The sequence below is a fragment of the Parambassis ranga genome, chromosome 7, assembly GCF_900634625.1.
Source record: "Parambassis ranga chromosome 7, fParRan2.1, whole genome shotgun sequence".
Classification (NCBI taxonomy): domain Eukaryota; kingdom Metazoa; phylum Chordata; class Actinopteri; family Ambassidae; genus Parambassis; species Parambassis ranga.
In genome coordinates, this window is record NC_041028.1 from 16,828,721 (window position 1) to 16,845,660 (window position 16,940).

General features: G+C 40.8%; 1 protein-coding gene across 1 annotated transcript in view; it reads right to left on the reverse strand.

Moving 5' to 3' along the window:
• The window catches only part of cacna1db (calcium channel, voltage-dependent, L type, alpha 1D subunit, b), a 52,187-nt gene that overhangs the window by 30,820 nt on the left and 4,427 nt on the right, over positions 1-16,940 (reverse strand). Inside the window, exons 4-5 of the mRNA XM_028409326.1 lie at positions 1,927-2,066; positions 580-722 (exon numbers count right to left, since the gene is read on the reverse strand). Of these exons, the coding sequence (XP_028265127.1) occupies positions 580-722; positions 1,927-2,066 (283 nt within the window). The remainder of the gene's footprint in view (positions 1-579; positions 723-1,926; positions 2,067-16,940) is intronic.

Sequence of the window (16,940 nt, forward strand, 5' to 3'; positions counted from 1 at the left end):
AGACACAAGTGCCATCAAACCGCCCTCTGTGCCATCGGCAAACACGCTGAAATATCATGGCTTAATTCAACCGCACCAGAGAAGACAAGTGTTAGACTCCAGCAGAAGTGAAAATGTCATTTCATCTCAGTAAGATCTTCATCTCTCCCAGAGGTCCTTCTCCACCTCAAGACCAGAGAATGGTGTGTTTCCATGGCAACTCAAAGAACGCAGACACAGGCCATGTGTTGATGTAAGGTCATATGACTGCTGAAAACAGAAACAGTGAAAGAAGGAGCAGCATCTCCTGTGTGATGAGACAGATGTCTTCCTCAGAATTTCATTTGGAGTGACTGAATAATAAAGTATTATAAAGTTTATATATAGAGATATTTTTTAAGACTTCTTCATATTTCTGTTCTCTTGAATTGATTTTTTGTGGATGCTGCTGCCTTGCCAGTCTCCATGGTTACATGCATCTTTAGAGGTATATGTTCCCTCATCAACACATGCCAATCAGCCAGTGTTTCTCTTAATGTTGTAGCTATATTAGAGGTCACTTGGGGCAGCAGAACCTATGATTTGAAGTCAGAGACTCACTGGGAACTCCAGAGACAAGGCGAAGAGGTCGTAGGACGCGAAAGGCTCGAAGGGCCTTGACATCAAACCCTCCCGGTTTGCCTCCGGACTGGCCGCCAGAGTCAGCGTCTTTGGTTATCATCTCCAGAACCACGCTGAACAACCTGCAGATTAAAGAGGCAGAGAAAGCAAAGCGGAAAGATGAAAGCAAAAGAGTCAAGACAGTGGAACAACAAAGACATGTGTCCTGTTTGTACTCACACCTGTGTGTGCAGGTGCAAGTGTGTCTGCTGATACATATGCTTCATGTAATGTCCTGTAATTATCTTTGATTTTTCACAGCCCATCACAGTTTACATTGAAGTCCTACAGCAGGCAGGTGGTCTGCTGATGAAAACCACAAACACAAAGCACTGTGCATCTGCATAAACCTCACAGCTCTCCAGATACTGGACATGATGAGAATTTATAAGCTGGTGATCTATTTTTGATTGAGAGTCTGAGGCAAATGATGGACAGCTACATGTTGAATTAGGATGTGTGGGATGTTGCTGGCGGAGCCCACCAGGCGAACACAAAGACAGCTGGACGGGAGAGGTTCCTCCATACCTTCTGAGGCACAACACGTCCTCCACATTTTCATATAAATGATTCTATTGAAAAACATAGCAGCAGACCATGTAGATGACCCCAGTCAGATGGGAATATGGGACATCATGGCATGACTAATCAGAAGGTGAGGATTTACAGAAAGCATGTGAGTGGGAGAGTGAACACAGAAGACAAATCTGATGTAACCGGAGGGAACAATTTGACAAACTCTGTCAGCCCATCTGACCAGATAACAACTAAACGATCCTGTCCATCATTTGTAACGACTGCTGAACGCTGCAACTCCAGTGTTGTTCCACACAAAACAGACGACTCCGGTACAGTTTCACTGAATTATGAACGCAGCACAGGCGAAAGGTAACCAAAGGAACCTCAAATGAGATATTACAATACACAATACAATCCTAAAAATGCCATTTGATAACACAGAAGGAGCACAAACAGGACAACAAACAAGCTCAATAGCACAATACTGCAAAACATACATCATAAAAGGTCGTATGTGTTGTGGTTTTGATCCTTACTTGACCCAAGATCTGTGACCCGAGGGAACAAAGTGCCATTCTTCATTGCAATATGGACAATGAGAATAAAGATTCTATTCTATTCAGATGCATAAAACCTCTGGATAGCTTCTGGTCACATGTGCAAACATGAGTCTCAGTGTAACACACAGTGTCTTTGGTTTGGTTGAAGTATATGTTTAAAAAAAATAAACTGTGAATGTGTGTTTTAGTGAATGTTACGTGAACTCACCCCACTATGACGATGACAAAGTCCAGCATGTTCCAGCCGTTTCTGACATAGGAGTTTTGGTGCATAACCAGGCCGTAGGCAATAATCTTCAGAAATGTCTCTATTGTGAAAATAATCAGGAAGGCATATTCTACTGTTTCCTGCACAGAGGGAAAGAATGCAAGGAAGAAAGAAGAGGGAGGGAGAAAATAAATGTTCATTTGTAAACATATAAGTCAACTAATGCAGATTTTTGGCACAAATGATCAGACCAAAAGATAAAATGATTAGAAATTGTGGGTCAAACGTCACTGTGACCCATTAAATAACACACATTTTTGGTCCTTCTATAAATCTGCACAACTAAAAGAAGATTTCACATAGTTGACTAAATATATACCCAGTGAACCAGAATACACTGACAACAAGATAATAACCCCAAAAAATGCACATGTTAAATTCACATGTAAGTGCAGGTGCAGATACCTATCCGCTTCCTGGGTTGGAACACTTTGTGTACAAAATGACAACTCATCAGATGTTTTCTGAGAACTCAAGGTCTCCATCATTTATGGAGGGATGTGTCTGTGGGTGGAAGCGAATCACACTGTCCACCCTCAAACATAAAGGCTTACAGCAGTCATAATAACAATTCAATAACAGCAAAAATAGAAAAGAAATGATCATAATTTTATTGGTGAATCTCACCAAAGGTTAAAAAATAAAAGTTTTTAGTCATACTGTATGTTCTCTGCATCATCCAGACGTTTCCATGGTAACAATGTGTCTGGCAATGGAAAGAGGTTTCTGAATTTGTATATATCCATCCACATCTATTGCTTACACATGATTTCACTTTCTTTCACCCTCTCACACAAACACATTTCCCTCTCCTACGTATCTCGTTTCTCTTCTCTCTGTGTGTCTCCCACACACAAACACTCTCTTGTCTTTCTCACTCCAGTTCACCGAGCAGGAGGTTAGTGAGTCGGCAGGTTTTAGGGCCCATTAAGCTAAACCCTTCTTGTTGATTTAAAGGACGCACACAGCACGCGAAGCGCACTCGGACAGCACGCACAAAGAAACGCGGTCGCTGAAAGACACCGATGACATCAGCAGCACGCAGGCTCAGACTTCACACCCACACATGCAGGCAGTGAGACCTGCAGCGGTACACAGACCCCAACCACACTGCTGACAGGCAGCCAGCCAAGCGGTTTCACAGAGGGATTATTACACACTGCTGCCAGCGCTGGTTTAAAGACAGTTAGAGCACTTATAGGGGTGGAAAGGTAGACTTGTTAAATACTCAGCAGACTGCCTAAAGAGGAAAGAAAGATTATTAAAAAGAACAGAGGAAAACAAGGAACAAAAACTTCAACATCCAGAATGCACCTGGCTTTTTGTCCCATTTTCATTCCCAATAGCTGATCAATGCATTAAAGTTACACCAGGAGATACTACACCTGTTTATTTTCAACTGATCACTCATCACTGCAGGCTACTTTAGAATTATAAACATTTTTCTAAATATTTGAAAGTATATGATAGTTTATGTTTATTCATATCAAAATGGTCAATGGGCTTATTTTATTTTATTTATTCTCCTAATTGCAAAGAATATCATTTCAAATATCATCAAATATCATTTTTAAAGCCTGCATAGCAACTATGCTAGCAGTTTCTGACAGTAAAAACCTCCATGCTGCTGACATGCTTATCCTTTTTTCCACACTCACTGACACACTGACATTGTTTTTTTGATGCACACACTGGGGAGTGCGCGTCAGTGTCAACAAGCCATTCAGTTCACAAAAGCAGGATTTTTGGCATCTGTAAATTGTGACTATTTACTATACTGCACACCAGCTGCAGCCCAAAACAAATCAGGCCATTTAACACGAGATACAAATAAACAGACACAAACCACGTCTCTACATTTAAGTTGTATTTTCAATAAAGGTTTTTTTAGCTGAAACAGAAAAAACTAATCACTGCTTTGGTCAGACAGAATTATCCTGATCCTTTAGATGAACAGCTGTGTGACTATTATTTTTTAACAAAGGCCTTTTCTTTGTCTGGCTCTTAATTGTTATCTGGTGTAACCTGTGTGCTGTATGCCTGCAGTGGCTGGCGGATGACCTGTAAAGGTCAACAAGCACCATGATTCAGAGCTGTTTCTCTCTGATAAGAGCGTTTGTAGCACACACACACACACACACACACACACACACACACACACACACACACACGCACACCTGCCTCCATCTAATTTAACATTCTTGCTCTGCCCTGCTGTTGTTTACACATGTCTGAAATGTTCACCCTTAGCTTAGTAAACAGTGTACTTATATATGTTTAAAGGAGATGAATGTATTTACACAGTCACACTGCTTTAGGCCCACCTGCCCTTTGCGCCAACAATGTAAACCACTGCATTGTTGTGTGTGTGTGTGAGTGTGTAAGGCAGATTATCAACAAGGCATGAGTGAAGAATGGAGATTATTGCAGCACAATGGAGAGAACAAATGAAGTGCTCACCTGATCTCACATAACAAACATGTACAAAAAGCATACAAACACACACATACACAGATTTGCACACAAAATAGAGGAAAGTGCACATTGGAGAGTAACACACAAAGCTGTGAGATGTGTCAAATTTAGCACTGTAAAATAAACCCATGTACAAAATGTTGTAGGGACACACACACACACACACACACACAGCTTCACTTCAGCTGGATTATGGCTTTTTCTGTGAAACAGCTACAAGGAGAGATTTAATCACTGATGGATATTACATTTCACTTTTACATAAAGATTATTGTGTTAGCTGGTCAATAAAATTCAATATTAAAACTAATCCAACTATTCCCAGACTGTTTAATTCCTGCTATTGAAGGACCATAGCTTCTGATAACGCATTACCAGGAGAACAGCTTATACAGTAAGTTATACTATATAATGCATATTCGTTATACCACACTACACTTAAACTTACTATTCATTAACCCTTTACACTATGTGCCATCCGGAGCCTGTTAACCCTCTTGAGTGTGAAGGTGCTTGTATTCATCATAGCCACTAAAGCTCACTTATTTTCAACGCAACATTGTCACACTGATGTATTATAAATCTTTTGTAGTCAGAAAATAACTCTTAAATCTGAAAACGCTACAGTAAGAATTTCACACATACAAGCTGAGAAGCCACCGTGTAATATTACACTTCAGTAACCACTGTCACAGCTTCCTTGTTATTTCATGTGTACAAAAAAAACACATAATTTCACAGAAATGCTCACAAAAAAGTTCACAACTGAAAAATCTAATACCATATGTTGATGAAAATTAACTTTGCTTCATAATAACTAATGTCAACAAGCCGAAATTAGCTGAAAAAACCCACCCTGTTACACTGAGCCCTTTGGGAGGTCTGTTTTTCTGTAATTGGACGAGACATCTGTCAGTATTACAAACTTCAATGAATATATATATATATATATATATATATATATATATATATATATATATACTCTAGATTTCATCTATATCTTATATTTTATATGGCCCTTAAACATATGTACATACATTATATTTGCATATAGCACCATTTGTGTTGTCTTTGAATCTAAATAATGTGCATAAAAGTCACTTTATTTACAACCACAAAACGAGGACACAAAGATTTGCTCTTTCAGAAACTCCATGTGTGTCGCTGTGCTTAGTTTAGTCCTTTAGTTAACATTAATTACATGTGTGGTGAGGAAGAGTGCATTTGTCCTGCAAGACATGTTTGCTGTCCACAGAACAGAGACTCGGCCACTGAGAGAGAAGCTTTGATTGCAGGAGGAGCTGTGCATCCAATAAGCTCTAAAATCCCCTGTTTTGGCACGCTGGACAAGAAATTTGGGCTGCTTCAGCTTAAGCCAAAAGAGCCAAGAGTGTCTGTGCTGAGGATGAACATGATGTACTGGAGATACACGGAGACTTAAGACCACAATTTTACTTAGGGGGAGTCAGGACAGGCTGGGTTAAGAACACTCAGGTAGACAAGGTCGTTGATATGAAAGGATGTGAGTTCAGTGATGGAAAGACAAAGACATGATCATAAAAATTCAAGTAGTAGCAGCAGTGGTGTGTGTGTGTGTGTGTGTGTGTGTGTATGGCTGAACTCTGCAAGTACCACATGTTGTGTGAATCTTTGCAGTTATACTAGCAAGTAAAAGTTTCACTCTCCAAGTACACATGAGAACCGAATTCATTATTTCAAAGGGAGTTTTTCCGCCTGGTGAGAATTGTCGTGACTTCCTCCACAGACAGCATTGATGATATTATAGATTGTGAACTAAATGTGCTAAAACGGACAACAGTGCACTGTCAGAAAACGGGACAAAAGTTACTTGAGATATCTTCTGTAAAACATTAAATGTAAGAACTCTAGATTCAAATACTATTAAAAGGGAATAAAAACACTCATATTAATAAAATGTGTGTACTTTTAACCTTGTCTATCATCTTATATGACAAGTGTTTGTGTGTTTAAGATTAAAAGGCAGATGTTTTTCGCCATATAATCTACGCCTAAATAAATAGATAAAAAGATTCTTTGGGACAGCCGAACTGTCAGACATTTAGTGGTTTGACTGCAGGCTTTAAAACCTCTCCATTCACATATCATTATCTTCCCAGCACATCATTGTGCACATGCACAAAACTGCATACACCCCGATGGGTGGTCACACCGAGCAGTGATTCCATATTTGACACTTGTTTACTGCATCTTTACATTTATGCACACAAGGTCTGTGCATCTATTTGTGTGACTGTATGCTTAAAATTGATCAGAGAGAGGGGCTGGCCCAGCACCACCATCATGACTGACCTGTCTAACAAATCAGCTGGGAGCAACACAGCACCCACACACACAGCAGACCCAGGTTCAGTCGATGTCACTTCCCTCAGTGATGATAACATGAGCTGACAGAATGCTCAATGCCATGTTGCTCAGGTCAGCCAGTGTAAGCGTGTCTGTGTGTTTGTGTGTCTGTGTGTGTGTGCATTTATTTTCACCCAGGTGAACACGCTTCATCCCAACAGGTACTGTGCACAAACATAGATATCAATTTGTGTCTGATACCACAACAATCTGACGTTTTTCTCTCTTGAACAAGCAAAAAAAAAGACATCTACTCTCTTTATATATTTTACTCCCTAAAAGGAAGAAATACATGTGACAGGTGCTGCAGCAGGCTCACTATCGTCCTAACAACATGGCATTTAATCATTTGCAGGAGTGAGAGTGTTGTAGTGTGACTTAGTGTCTGTGTGCTAGCCAGTGTGTGTGCGGTCATGTGCATGCAGGTGATTCAGCAGGGCACCCAGAAGCAGGCCAATCAGTTCCTATTAGCCTCTGTTCCCTTTGGTTTTAATGAGATTAATGGAGGCCAGAAAGGCGGAGGATTTCCTGCTCACTGCCTGGGAACACAATAATATTAGAGTCAGTTTTATCACTGTTAGTGTTCTTCTTATTCTCGTAGAGAATTAACACACTGAATTCTAGCTTTGTGAAGGAGCCATGTTAAATTTTCTCCATCACAGAAAAGGACGTCTTCTCTGTGATGTCAGGATGGATGTAGATTGTACAATACAGATACGAGCTCTGCTGTAACTGCTGCTCTGATGTGACTAAGAATCATTTAATGTGCATCACTGAGTGAGAAAGGCAGTGCACGCTGTGGGAATGTTCATCAGTTGGGGACATTCTGCCAAGTCTGTTTTACCCACGCATCTCATTGAGTCAAATTCAATCTATTTGCTCATTACCTGTGATTTTACTCAACCATCGAACTAAAATGGAACAATTACGCCGTGGCGTAAACGTCAGGAGAGTACAGAGGAGGAAGATGTGTGCCTTTAGATGATGGAAGACCTGCCTCATCTGAACAAAAGTGAACCTTTAATCCTGCTAAAAGCGATTACACATGGAGAAACAGTCATTTTATATGTTTGCTCTCCCTGTTGCTACCTTGACCTTGGTAATGGGCGCACGCTGTTCGATCTGAGAAATATTGTTTTCTACTTCCAGCTCCAACTGTGCTACTCATGATGTCATTTCAAAGCTCACAATGTACCACGGCCTGAGTGCTCACACTGTATGTGTAGAAAACTCCCTATAGGCCACTTACAACCACTTTGTCCGTTCATATTTCATCATTTTTTTTCACTTATCCGGGATCAGGTTGTGGGGGAAAACTCAACATGGAGGAACAGTAGCTCCTTAACAGATCTAAGGCGAGTAGATCTGTTAGCATCGTTAACAAGGCTAACAATAGTGACTGTTTCCAGCAGCTGTTCCTCTTATTCACAGAGGTCACCACTTCACCAAACTGGCCTCCATAATTTGTATCTGTCATATTTGTCTACAGAACACATCTCATCGCCATGGTAACATCTGATGCTCTGCTACTGAGAAAAGTGTCTGACTCGACAAGAGTGAAATTCAGTAGATTCAGAGTCTGGAGTGGATTGTGCAGATCAAAAAACAGCCCAGAAACAGCCTAAAATAGTTCAGTATATGCTGTATCATGGGTCATCACTAAGCTCCAAGCTAAGAAAATGACGGCAACGTTAAAGTGTTAACTTGTGTGAACCTGATTAGCAAAGGATGCACATTAATAACAGAATGAGGATAACATGATCTTATCTCCTCATCTTCAGTTCTTCCTCATTCTCATCCTTCAATCACCTACAATCACCTCCCCACCCCTCCTTCCCTTTCTTCTCGCTCTTATCATCACATCCTTGTCCTCCCTCGTCCCCCTCTCCTTCTTACTTTTGTCCACACTCTTGACCACTCTCTTGTCCTCTGCTTCTTTTCTCAATTTCCCATTCATCTCGCCCTCCTCTCAGTCTGCCTCTCCTCTCCTATCTCTCTCCTGTTAATTGCCTTCTACACAGACATTCCTCAAGTCTCCATGGCCACAGTTGTCACGGCAGCAGGCTGTGCTGTATGTAAAACAAGGAGGCGGCACAAAATCTTGGTAAACACCCAGCAAGTTAAAATACATGTACAGCACATGCATCACATAACATTTAAATATCCAACACACCGTCACCAGTAAACATGTATTCACTGCCTCCTTTAACATCTCACAACCACAACAAAGGTCACTGTCTTTTCAGCAGCATCAGAGACACTGAAAATGACACTAGATTAATGACTAAATTAGCTGATTAAACCTCCACACAAACAGAAAAATCACCATTATGCTCCACAATGTAAAAAAGAGTGCAAATTCATGTTATAGTTTAGACGTAATTGACCTCATGCAGGACAGTAGAGCTAAGGTGGGCGGGCAGTCATGGAAGCGGGAACCTTGGCTGTAAGTCTGCACCTACCTGTCACTCAACATGATCACACAATGGTCACACAAAGAAGTGGGAAATACAAAAATTCACCTATGTAAGGAAACTTTACAACAGGAGGTCCACTGTAAAGTTAAACATTCCAACATTGGAGTCTGTGGCTGTGTAAAATATTACCTCCTACTTACTATATGGGTGGAAACTCTTACCCACAGCAGGTTGGACAAAAAAACACAATTCAATATGGAAGATGCCACAACATAACAAACACTCCCCCTCCCCCCCTTACACACACACATATATATATATAGATATAGATATAGATATAGATATAGATATAGATATATATTTATATATATAGCTCTGCACCTCTGAATGCCCATATATTACAGAGGACATTATCTTACCTGAGTGACATGGATTTGTCATATTTATGGTTATATATATATAATGTGTGAGAGTCACAGTGTCACAGGCATGCTGCAGGCTTTAGATCACTGCTTACAGTCGGGTTATAAATTCTCATTTGTCCCATGAGCCATAAACCTGCTAAGCTCTAACAGATAATCTCATCATATTTCCTGGTCCTTCAATCTACTGTCACTTTCCTTCATTTTCCTTAAACACAGTCATCTGAAACAGTTTATAGTTTATTAGTTTTTAGCTTCCAATGTATAGCGTACATCCTTGTATTCAGCAGATCAAAATTTGGTCAAGCCAAGCAGAACATTGTGTTGTAGTCATTTGGTCTGTGTGTGGACTTCACACTGCTCTGTAGCCAATTAAAAAAAAGAAGTGTGCTTTTTGGTAACAAATACCTCAAACTACAAAGTGTAATATTTAGCTAATATGCAAACATTTAAAGTGTTACACCATTAACATCTAACCTCAGTGAGTGTGTATGTTCCTCCAGTCTAACACACAGTGTGTTTGGTTCACTGCAGTTACATGGAGACTCTATATTTAACACATGATAATGAGGAAGAGGAGTGACAACTCAGAGGAGGAAGGAAATGACTCACAATGTTGGGACTGCACTCTAATAAAGTTGTATGATCACAGATGTCCTAGGGCTACTTTAACAGTGACTACACACACACACACAATCTCTGCCTTTCTGTGGCTGTTAATGAGGAGGCTTTATCTCACACACTGCTCACAGAGAACACCTAAGGATCATGGTTCCGTAAACCTACCCACATACATCATTACACACACAAACTGAAGCCAACAGAAGCAGTGGGGATAAGTATGCTGTGTTAAACTACTGAGGTTGACTTACTAGGTCAACACACAGTCACTAGCTGCCCTAGTCTAATTACCAATACTATCAATTGATTTGTGTGTGTGTGTGTGTGGGTGTGGGTGTGTGTGTGTGGGTGTGTGTGTGGACAGACCTCACACATAGACTGCTTAAAAATCATTCATTCATTACATAGTGGAATATGCTAAGAACAAAATAATATAAAAATGATCAATGTAAATCAAAATTATTAACCCATTGAGGTCTGGATTTGGAACCATACTCAAAATGAAAGTGGAAAATCACATTACAGGCTGATCCAACTTGAGTGGAAGTTCCTTAAGACAAGTCATTGGTGGATGGAACGAGACATGATGTACCAGATGTGCTGGATTGGATTCAGGTCTGGGGAACGGGTAGGCCAGTCCATAGCATCAATGCCTTCATCATGCAGGAACTGTTGACACACTTCAGCCACATGAGGCCTAGCATTGTCATGCATCAGAAGTAACCCAGGGCACCAGCATATGGTCTCACAATGGGTCTGAGGATCTCATCCTGGTACCTAATGGCACCTCTAGCTAGCACATGGAGGGCTATACCTCCAAAGAAATGTCTCCCCACACCATTACTGACCCACCACCAAACCGGTCATGCTGGAGGATGTGGCAGGCAGCAGAACGTTCTTCACGGTGTCTCCAGACTCTGTCACATCTGTCACATGTGCTCAGTGTGAACCTGCTCTCATCTGTGAAGAGCACAGGGCGCCAATGGTGAATCTGCCAATCTTGGTGTTCTCTGGCAAATGCCAATCACCCTGCGCGGTGTTGGGCTGTAAGCACAAGCCCTACTTGTCGGGCCCTCATACCACCCTCATGGAGTCTGTTTCTGACAGTTTGAGCAGAAACATGCATATTAGTGGCCTGCTGGGGTCATGTTGCAGGGCTCTGGCAGTGCTCCTCCTGTTCCTCTTGGCACAAAGGAGGAGGTAGCAGTCTCCTGGTGTACTGGCCTGTCTCCTGGTATCTCCTCCATGCTCTGGACACTGTGCTGACAGACACAGCAAACCTTCTTGCCACAGCTCCCATTGATGTGCCATCCTGGAGGAGCTGCTACCTGAGCAGCTTGTGTGGGTTGTAGACACCGCCTCATGCTACCTCTAGGGGTGAGAGCACTGACAAAATGCAAAAGTGATCAAACATCAGGCAGAAAGGACGAGAGCAGAGAAATGGTCTGTGGTCAGCACCTGCAGAACCTCTCCTTTATAGGGGCTGTCTTGATAACTGCCTCTCATTTCCACCTGTTGTCTGTTCCATTTGCATCAACACTGATTCACAATCAGTGTTGATCCTAACTGGACAGGCTGACTTCACAGAGGTGTGACTGACTTGGAGTTACATTGCGTTCCCTTTGTTTTTTGAGCAGTGTCTACAATTTTTCTTTCAGGAAATAATTAACAATCAAATTGGCAAAATATCTGCTGACACAAACATCTGTGTCTGTAAAATATTTGTATTTTTTCTGATGTTTCAAGTAAAATTATGATCAGTGGACATCACAGTTTTATGAAATAATAATGCAATACAATTCGTCCATTCATTGCTCAGTTCTGAAATATAATAAACCTCTAAGGCTAAAGGCAAAGTGATGTGTCCTTCTTCACCCACACGTATGCAAAAAGACACAACCCCGCACAGACAGACACCCACGTGCTGGGTGGGCCAGTGTGCTGCTTAATGTGACCCTCATTTCTCCTCCTCTCTAAACCTTTAATCCCTGACTGAGAGAAAAATGACGCAACCTGACATTCTGTTCTCAGACTTGCACTCAAAACATGCGCAGGTTTGGTAGACACACGTATTCTTGTGACAGAAACAAAAGCATGTCCACTACATTTAATCATTTTCCAATGAAATGTCAATATCAATAAGCTCACACATGGCTGGTGGGTACCTAATGCTACACAGCCTGGATGCTAGGACAAGACACACACTGAAAGTTAACTCAAGATGGTGAACAGACCCACTTTAAAACTTTAACAGTGCGTGTAAGAAAAAACAAACATCTACACGTCAGGTTTGGTTTCATAGTATATTAAATTACATAACAGCAGCCAAAGCTCATTTATTAACCCTTCCTTGTACAAATTATCCCATCACAGCCACAGTATATAATCAGTGATTTGCCTTGTCTGCAGACTGAGTGCAATGAAACACGTTACAATCACAGAATAACATTGGAAACTTGGAAGAAAATCCCTAAAGATATTTCCAGGTCTGTTTATGAGAGTACTTATTGAAATTTTCACTACAGTGTAACAGCCTGCCGCAGCATCTGCCTGTGGCTGTAACCAGGGCATTATTGTCTTGTTACCATGACTTCAACCTTGATGTTCAACTCTGCATTAGACAATTATGTGGGCACATTTGACTGACTCATGGCAAGGTGAAGGATTGTGGGTAATCTGGAAATTTGCACCAACGTAATCCTCATTTCTGATTGGTTATCCAAGAACAGACTAATGTTGCTGTGTAAGCGGTTGTGACCAGTCTCTGGATATCAGCCAAAAGAAAAATCCTATATTGCTATATTATCCTATCATGCAATGGGGGCTTGTTTACTTTCACTTACTAAGATTCATTATCCAATCATCTGTCAATATGTCCGCCAAAAAACTACATATTGTCTGTGTCAGCTTACAGTGAGCAGACTGAGCATGTACACTCCAAAGACGAGGTCATTAAGCTGTTCTCACATGCATACACACACACGGTACTCTCACATAGTACATTCATATAGGACTCTTATAGGATTATGAGCTGATCATCAGTGTATGTTAGTCAGCCAGTCGTCAAAGTGGCCGTCATAAATCTGCTAAATCACACACCGGCTTAACGGGATATTATTCTCTGCACAGTGGGGAGAGCTGTAGAGAACAGCAGAGAGAAAGTGACTACATTTCAAAAGGTAGAAGATTATTAGACCCAAGAGAAACTGAGAGGAAAAGCAGACATGAAAACCACAGGAAGAAACTGAGTCAGTAGAAAGAATGACACATCTGATCATCTGAGAGCGACAGAGAGATGAGAAGAGAACACAAGTCACAAATGTGAAAAACAAACAAAACAATGACCACGAATAAGAAAGGACAGCATGTACTGTGACTCTAGGCCTTCGTGCTCCATGTCAAATAGCTATAATAATAGTCTTAAATGAGACGACTTCGATCTGCCTGTAGCTTGTGGCGAACACACAGAATAGCAAACAGACAGTGAAGTTTAATGTTTTAAATTAATACTACCCCAGTGCACATCAGGGAAAAATATGAAAGGGAACATAGCATTTCAGCATAACATTTCATTGTTATGCTGATGACTGTCAAATTTATCTGCCACTAAAACAGGGAGAGGCTTCTTGTTTAGAGAAACTTTTAGAGTGTATTGCAGAGATTAAGGCATGGATGTCATTAAACTTTCTCAGCCTGAATGACGAAAAAACTGAAGTCATGTTGTTCGGCCCTTGTGATGCTTCCAGAATTCATGTGGATCTGGGTCCTCTGAGTCAACATGTGACACAAACAGCCACAAATCTAGGGGTAAAAATGGACAGTGGTCTGAAATTTGATGTGCAGATCAAATCAGTTGTCAAGTCCAGTTTTTATCATTTACGACAACTAGCCAAAGTCAAGCCATTTTTATCAAGACATCACTTTGAGATTTTAATCCATGCTTTTATCTCATGTAGACTTGACTACTGTAATGCACTTTATGTTGGGCTCAGCCAGACGCTGCTGTCTCGTCTGCAATTAATTCAAAACGCTGCAGCCCGTCTTTTAACAGGTACCAAAAAATTTGAGCACATCACTCCGGTTTTAGCTTCCATTCATTGGCTCCCAGTGCATTTTAGGATTGATTTTAAAATTCTTTTATTTGTTTTTAAATGTCTTAATGGCCTCGCCCCACAGTATCTGTCTGACCTGCTTCAGCCATACACTCCCTCACGCTCTCTTAGGTCGGCAGATCAGTCTCTTTTAATAGTCCCACAAACAAAGAGGAAATCTAGAGGGGATCGTGCTTTCGCAGTCACTGCCCCCAAACTATGGAACAATCTGCCCCTGCACATTAGGCAGACTGACTCTCTTGTAGCTTTTAAATCTTCTTTGAAAACATACCTTTTCTCTTTGGCTTTTAACTCAGTCTGAGATGTTGACTTTTACTGTTTTATGTTTTTACTATGTTTTTATTGTTCTTTTTATCTTCATGTGTTTTATATGCTTTTGTATTTGTGGACAGCACTTTGGCCAACTTGGTTGATTTTAAAGTGCTCTATAAATAAAGTTGAGTTGAGTTGAGAGTTGAGTAGATTGTTTAACTAAAGTCACACGTTTAGGGCCACAATCAAGGTAGATTCTAAAAGTGGGACTAAGGATCAGATCTGTGTGCCCATATAAATATACACTCTCCACTTTTCACTTGGGCACACGTGTTCCAACACATCAAACACTGTTTGGCAAACAATATGGGAGAATTCAACATCATCTAATGATGGTGGCTGGTGGTTATATATAAATAAGGTTAGATTCAGTTAAAGATCATGGTGTGGGTTAAAAAAAAACATTCTCTGATATCATTAAAAAGGCAAAACTTTACTGTTCAGTCAGTGAGGGTCCCACTGTGGACCACTTCTGTCTTTGCTACCACAACCGTGGCCTTCATCTGGCCCTGATGAAATGAATATGAGCCTCAAGTGACCCACATGTAAAATAGCAAATGTGGCTCAAAATTTTTAAATTTATTTTTGGCTAAAATGTTTTTCTTTACACTGTGGCCCACATGATATATTTGGTTCATTTTTAGTCAGGATGTGGATATGGTGTGGCCCGCTTGTGGCTAAGATGTGGATCACTCCAAGTGCCATCAATCCATGCCGTAAGTAGGCCGGATAAGAGCGCTGAAGTGATTTGGGGCCAAACCAGTTTTGCTATCTGGAATGGTGGGCACCATTTACATATAACCACAGGTGATGTCAGCCTAGCTTTCTTAGAGAGCATCAGTCTGTAATACTAGTCTATGTGAATAGAGACTTCAATAATGAGTTTACAGTGTTAGACAACCAGAAACCATCAGGCCGTAGCCACGTTTTAGATGGCGTTGCAGCAACCAATACCCAAAATACAATCTGTTCCAAAACCTAACCATGTAGATGTGTTGCCTAAACAATGACTGACAGCAATAGAAAAACAAACTGTAGCGCCCTGCATGGAAATCCTCACCCTTTCTAACACAAACACATAAGTGCAGGTTGCATGTGAATATTAACAAAACAAAAACATATTAGCTTAACACATGTAGACAAATAGATCAATAGACAAGATAGAAAGAGGGAAACATATGTCACATGACATTGTTCACCAAATCTCAATGGACCCTCCCACTTGTAAGCTTCCACCCATTCAATCCATCCATCCATCCATCCATCCCTCTTTCCCTCTTTCTGTCTGCAACCTCCACTCATTTAGTGACGACTAATCCACTGCCGAGCTTAATCCCTCAACCTGCTCGCACACACACAGACACACACTTTCTCTGTCCTCCTGCACGTTCCATCCATCATTATAACACACACAACCTTGTACACAAAACAAAACACATACTTATCATCGCACGGATCCCTCAAACTTAAACAGTGACACTGAAAGCACTTATGAGATCCATCCTGAAAGACCCTGAAAAGATTATATATGCATGCAGCTGAGTGAAATCATTCAGACTAAAACTATTCTAGTTTTGTGAAGGTTTATTTTGCACTAATATGCACTTTGTAATTAATGTGATTATTTTAGAAAATAATTATACACTGATATTTGGCCAAATTAGTAGACTGTGAGTAGGCAAGCTAAGTTCTGGTGTGAACTGCAACTTTTCTCACTTCCAGACTTGCTTCAAGTCTGAGCCCCGGAGGTTGCAGCTTGGTTTAAACAAAGCCTTTCAAAACATTAATAACACTGCAAATATCTCCTATTTACAACAAGCCACTTTCACTGGCCACTGTCACCACACCACCACAATGTGACTTTAACTGAAATCAAACACTCATTTCATGTCATTAAAAAACAGCATTATTTGTGAGCTTACTGTCACCATTTTAAATGATTCATCACATCAAACCTGCAGAAACAGGAGCCCACAGGGCTTTTTTGTTGTTTTTTAGACGTAATTGGTCACGTTACTTCTCAGTGTTGTTGTTGTTGTTGTGCAACTAGATGACTGATCAACAAAGTGGGCTACACCTTCCCACAACTGCAGAAATGTTTATGGCTGTATCAACAAATACAGTCCTACCACTGTGTGCTTCTGAGTGGGCTGGAAAAACTGTATCCAAACACTTAATGCTGATTATTCATATATATGCCAATCATAAGT